The sequence below is a fragment of the Poromitra crassiceps genome (assembly GCF_964638095.1).
Source record: "Poromitra crassiceps genome assembly, chromosome: 5".
NCBI classification, from domain to species: domain Eukaryota; kingdom Metazoa; phylum Chordata; class Actinopteri; order Beryciformes; family Melamphaidae; genus Poromitra; species Poromitra crassiceps.
Window position 1 is genome coordinate 43267424 of NC_139642.1, and position 5000 is coordinate 43272423.

Consider the following 5000-nt stretch of genomic DNA (forward strand, 5'->3'; position numbering starts at 1 on the left):
ACATTTAAATGGTGATAAGTAGCAGGGTATTTGTGTGGAGACTGTCCCTGGCAGGCATGTGTCCCTGACAGCGAGGAGCCCAGGGAGAGCCAGGGGTTAAGAGGTTGTAGAGGAGGTGGGCGGAGCCAGCGGGCAGCCTTCCTCCCCTCCCTCTACCAGGCTTCTCTGTTAGCATTCCTCCTGGCAACCTGAGCCTCTCTCCTCTGGCCGTTCTCATATTTCAGCTGTGGGCCATTAGTAGGCAGCCATTTATTAAAAACAGATTTCAGAGTGCCTCTCTGCCCGGGCACAGGCAGCTCTCCACATACATCAAACAGCAGAAATGCCCGTCCTCACTCCGCCCCGCTCCAGACGCCCCGTATCCATTACCCCCCCAGCTCCCAACACTCCCCCCCAGCTCCCACAGCTCCCCCCCAGCTCCCACAGCTCCCCCCCAGCTCCCAGCTTATCTGCCCAGCACGAGCTGAGCATCCGCTGGCTGCTGACAACCACACTACACCACCGCAATGTTCAACCTCCACCATCCGGCTAATTATTCTCAAGGCCAGGGCGCACGCACGCACACACACACACACACACACACGCACGCACGCACGCACGCACGCACGCACACACACACGTGTGCACGCACACACACACACACACACACACACACGTGTGCACGCACACACACACACACACACACACACACACACACACACGTGCGCACGCGCGCACGCACACACACACACACACACACACACACACAAACCATTATACTTAAGGGACATCTCCAGTATTTACTAATTTGAAGAATTCCCCCCCTGTCTGACATCACTGTAGATCATTTCTTGAGATATTTGCTATTTTCCCTCCCTAAGCTGATTTTCAAAGTACATATCTTAACATAAACTCTAAGGGCCCTATCGTTGCATCGGCGTAGAAACTGCGTTTATGGCCTGGCGCAGCCCAGATTAGTGGGTGTGGACCAGCGCACTCGATATCTTGGTGTCAGCGCTACACGCGGCCTCAAGCATTATAACCACGCCTTTTAAGCGCAAAATTATGCACCGTCTGCTCATTGGAGAAGTGCAGTAAAGAGTCAGACGCTTGCCTTTTAAGCTCCAATTCCACGGAGAAATCCAGTAAAACCAGACAAAGCCAAGCGCTCTGCTCCCCCCCCCCTCCCTTCATCCCGTCTGTCTGTCTCCATATATAGGCTATTAGGCTATTATTCCATATTATTATGCTTCTCAAACCAATCTAACTGCAGTTTAAATACTGCAAGCATGTAAATACGCTACACTATAGCAAGATCAAAGTGAAAAGAATGTTCTAAACGCATCAGCTAGAAAAATATAGCCTATCCCTATATGATGAGATTAATTAGATTGGTGAAAGTTTGTCCAGAAAGATATCGTTTTCTCTCCCCTGCTGCAGGTAGGATGATGCACATAAATATAGCCTACATTATGTAAAGTCATTGCAGAAATGTGTTTTTATTGTAAAACTAAATGTGAAGTAGGGCCAAGTTATTGGAGCAGACATCACAGTATAGCACATGACAGTAGAAGCGCATTACGCTGTCACTTATCTAAATCATGTTAAATCGACGAGGGATATATATAGGCCCAGGATGACATATATGTTTCACATAGGGTGGTGTTTTCATTTCGATGTTTTATTTGGTCCAATATTGAAATGTTCGACAATTGCAGGTTGTGTTACCATTACACATTATTTAGATCTACATTTATATCTATTTCGGCTCATTTGGTTGCTATTTAGTAGCGAAATGGAGTAGCCCAATGCATGCTGGGACATTTCTGCCAGGCAGTGAACTTACAACTTATTTTTCCTATGGGACGTGTGTTGTGTCTGTCTGAGCGAGGGAGTCAGAGAGAGAGAGTCGTATTGTGCCTGTCAGACTGAGGAGAGAGAGGGAGTGACACAGAGAAGGGCAGAGGAGCGCTCCACGCAACTGGCGCACTGAATAGGCCTGGTTTTCAAAAGCGCAAAGCGCTAAATTTACGCCAGGTGGGAAGATATCATTAGGCCGGTATTTAAGGCCGACACACCCATTCTCGCCCATTCAGGGAGTGCGCCATGCCCATTCCGCCTAAAGCGCATTTGGCAGCCTAAAGCCTTGTTGATATCTTCCCGAGGCAGGCGCAAGGCACGTTTTTTTGCGTTTAAGGCCCGTTTTAGCGCCGAAGGCCTGTGGGAGAATAGGGGCCTAAATGTTACAAGCTGCTCCCAGTAAAGAAGAGGGCAACAATTTTAAGCCATAAGAAAATCCAGCGTGAGCTTTATCTTCCATAAAATCTTACAGACTATAGCTGATGGAAGCATCTTGCTTTGGTTTGTCTGTTGGCTTGACTGAGTTGTGATTGACAGGGGGTGGGTCCTAACGAATGGTCCTAATGTAACCACAGAGAACGCTATTGGTTGAAAGGTTTATGTTGGCCAGGAAAACGTTGAAATCCAACACATAGTGACCCGGAAGCAGCATTTTGCCTCTTCTCAGAAGACTAGATTGGCAAATGCACACATTGATATGAAACGGCAAGAGCTGTGAAACCAAATGTCCCTTTGAGGGGCAATAAAGTATTATATTGTGACTGGAACTTCTTTCAAAATGTAAAAGTTTATATAGCCTGATATTGGTGTTCTGACGCAATTTTGCAAAACACGAATGGCGGCCTCATTAACCATGATGGATTACCTTTAACGACCAAATTATGTCTCGAGGCCTCGAGAGGGTTGGCAAAACGTATTAAAAAATATGTCATTGTGGTTAAATGAATGGAATATGTGCAAAAGGAGCGAAAACTCAAAATCACGTTGGAATTATCCTTTAAACCCGATCAACCATATTCACATTCCAACGTACCTTCAACCACGTCCCTCTTGTAGTCACTGTCATTGTCGCTGTCTGTGGGACGGTAGTAGATGTAGAAGCCTTGGATTGGAGTGTTGTTGTTACTGGAGGGAGTATACTGGGCGGGGGTGGAAAGAGATTACGTTAGACTATCACAATCCGGTAGGCAATTATTATTCAAAGAGCAGAAGTTTTCCTGCAGCTAATGGCCGCCTTGTTATCAACAGATGGAGTGCAGGCTCGATTTGTGATTGCACTGTCTGTCTGAAGTTCGGGAAATAATGAGACTGTCTGAGGTTAAGGAAATGCGGGGCAACTATCTGCGTGCATCTGAAAGCGTTGTGAGAGAGCAAAAAAGAGCTTTGAAGAGAGCTGAATCCAAATCTACAGTGACAGGGCCTCCTAATCTCTGCCTCAACTGAGGTCTAGTCAAACCAGCCGGCCAATTAAAGGCCTGATTGAGTCTGCTGTGCCAGAGAGCCACCAGCAGCTCCGCTCCGCATCTCAAACACAGCTGCCACTAATGCCTGGGACACACTGCACCATGTTCGTCATCCTCGCAGTCGCTGCTCTTTTCACACTATACAACTTGCTGTCTTTGTGTCGTTGTGGTTTTCACACTATATGACTAGGCTGCAACAGGGCATCACACACATTACAAGATATTTCACCAGGAGAATATCAGACCAGTCCACAAAGTCTCACAAGTCATTCTACACAACTGGTTCAAAGTCAGAGTGTATTAAGTCAGAGTTACAGTATTAAGTTTACTGCTACCTCAAATATTATTTTGGGGTTCAATAAATAATAGAATGATCTTAGTAAACATCTAAGATGTGCATAGCTACTTAAATGCGTTGAAAACCCCGGCTGTGTCTGCCTCACTGCACTCTCATTGGCTGAAACACGTTGATGGCTCTCCCAACACGACCAGATATTTAGCCTGCTAGATATCTGTGGGACCTCTGTGACTCATCGGTGAGTACTCGGGGAGCTCCCCCCTCGCCTCTGTGGACAGTTCACACACACTTAACTACCGAGCGCTGATTTGTGAGCGCCGAGCCAAGGCCTAGTCTGAACGAGGCATAACTTGCACGACCGCTTTCCAAATTGCTCTGCGGGCTGGCTGGTGGTCTGGGCGCGGTGTGTGTGGATGGTGTACTCACAGTCCAGCGCAGCATGATCTGTGTGTCGCTGATGGCGTCTGTCGAGGAGATGTGAGGTCCGGCCACGGGACGATCGGAGAAACGCGGCGGGCTGGCCTGCGACACCTGGTACGGCTTGGAGGGGATGCTGTGTGGGCTCTCGCCATACATGTTGATGGCCATGACCCGAAACTTGTAGGTGGAGCCTGGAGAAAGCAATACAATGATAATAACAACAAAGTCAGTGTTGAGAGTGGGCTTGGACAATAATTCAATATAATCATTCATCATCTTATAATAGTCATGTTGTGAGGGAATACTGAAAGAGACATTTCTGTTGTCTAAATCAGTGGTTCCCAGACTTTTTTGTCTTGAGCTGTTTTGCCATACCAATAGCCATACCAATAGCACCCGATCAGTCACACTTGTTGATGATTCTCTTAAATTTGTTCTATTAAACTCATATGAAACCTTTAATATCTGACACAACTGATTGTTAAATAAAAAATAATTTAATGACTCAACTTTAATACAAAGGCATTTACACTCATTAGAATTAGAATGTGACTTTTTTTGACTTGGCCACAAGCAGTGATACAGCATAAAACGCTTCGAGTGCTTTGCTTGATACACTTGTGGCTTTCTTCAGTGTTGTCTGAATTGACTTGAATTCTGACAGTTTTTGATCGAAAAAGTCACCAATAAAAATCAATCAATATTAACAGGTGACGCCTGCCAAGGGGATCTAGTTGCGGTGCGCATGTTTAGCAATGGGTTTATGAAATGACTTGGAATATAATACAGTATATACTGTATATGTTTGATCATTTTGGAAATAAATTGTAATCCCCAATTTTTCCACGTAACCCTGGTTTGGAATCAATAAATCAATATAATATCAATATACTAACCATACCAGTTCAATGCAATGCACATCCATTTGATTATTCAACAGGCTTTAGTGTTGTTGTCATTTCTGAACTTTCAGTTCCTAT

The 5000-nt window shown here is 45.7% G+C and overlaps 1 protein-coding gene across 1 annotated transcript in view; it reads right to left on the minus strand.

Annotated features, from left to right (window-relative positions):
* cdon (cell adhesion associated, oncogene regulated) overlaps nt 1-5000 on the minus strand; it is a 47418-nt gene that overhangs the window by 10477 nt on the left and 31941 nt on the right. The window contains exons 12-13 of the mRNA XM_083637344.1: nt 4027-4211; nt 2873-2978 (exon numbers count right to left, since the gene is read on the minus strand). Of these exons, the coding sequence (XP_083493470.1) occupies nt 2873-2978; nt 4027-4211 (291 nt within the window). The remainder of the gene's footprint in view (nt 1-2872; nt 2979-4026; nt 4212-5000) is intronic.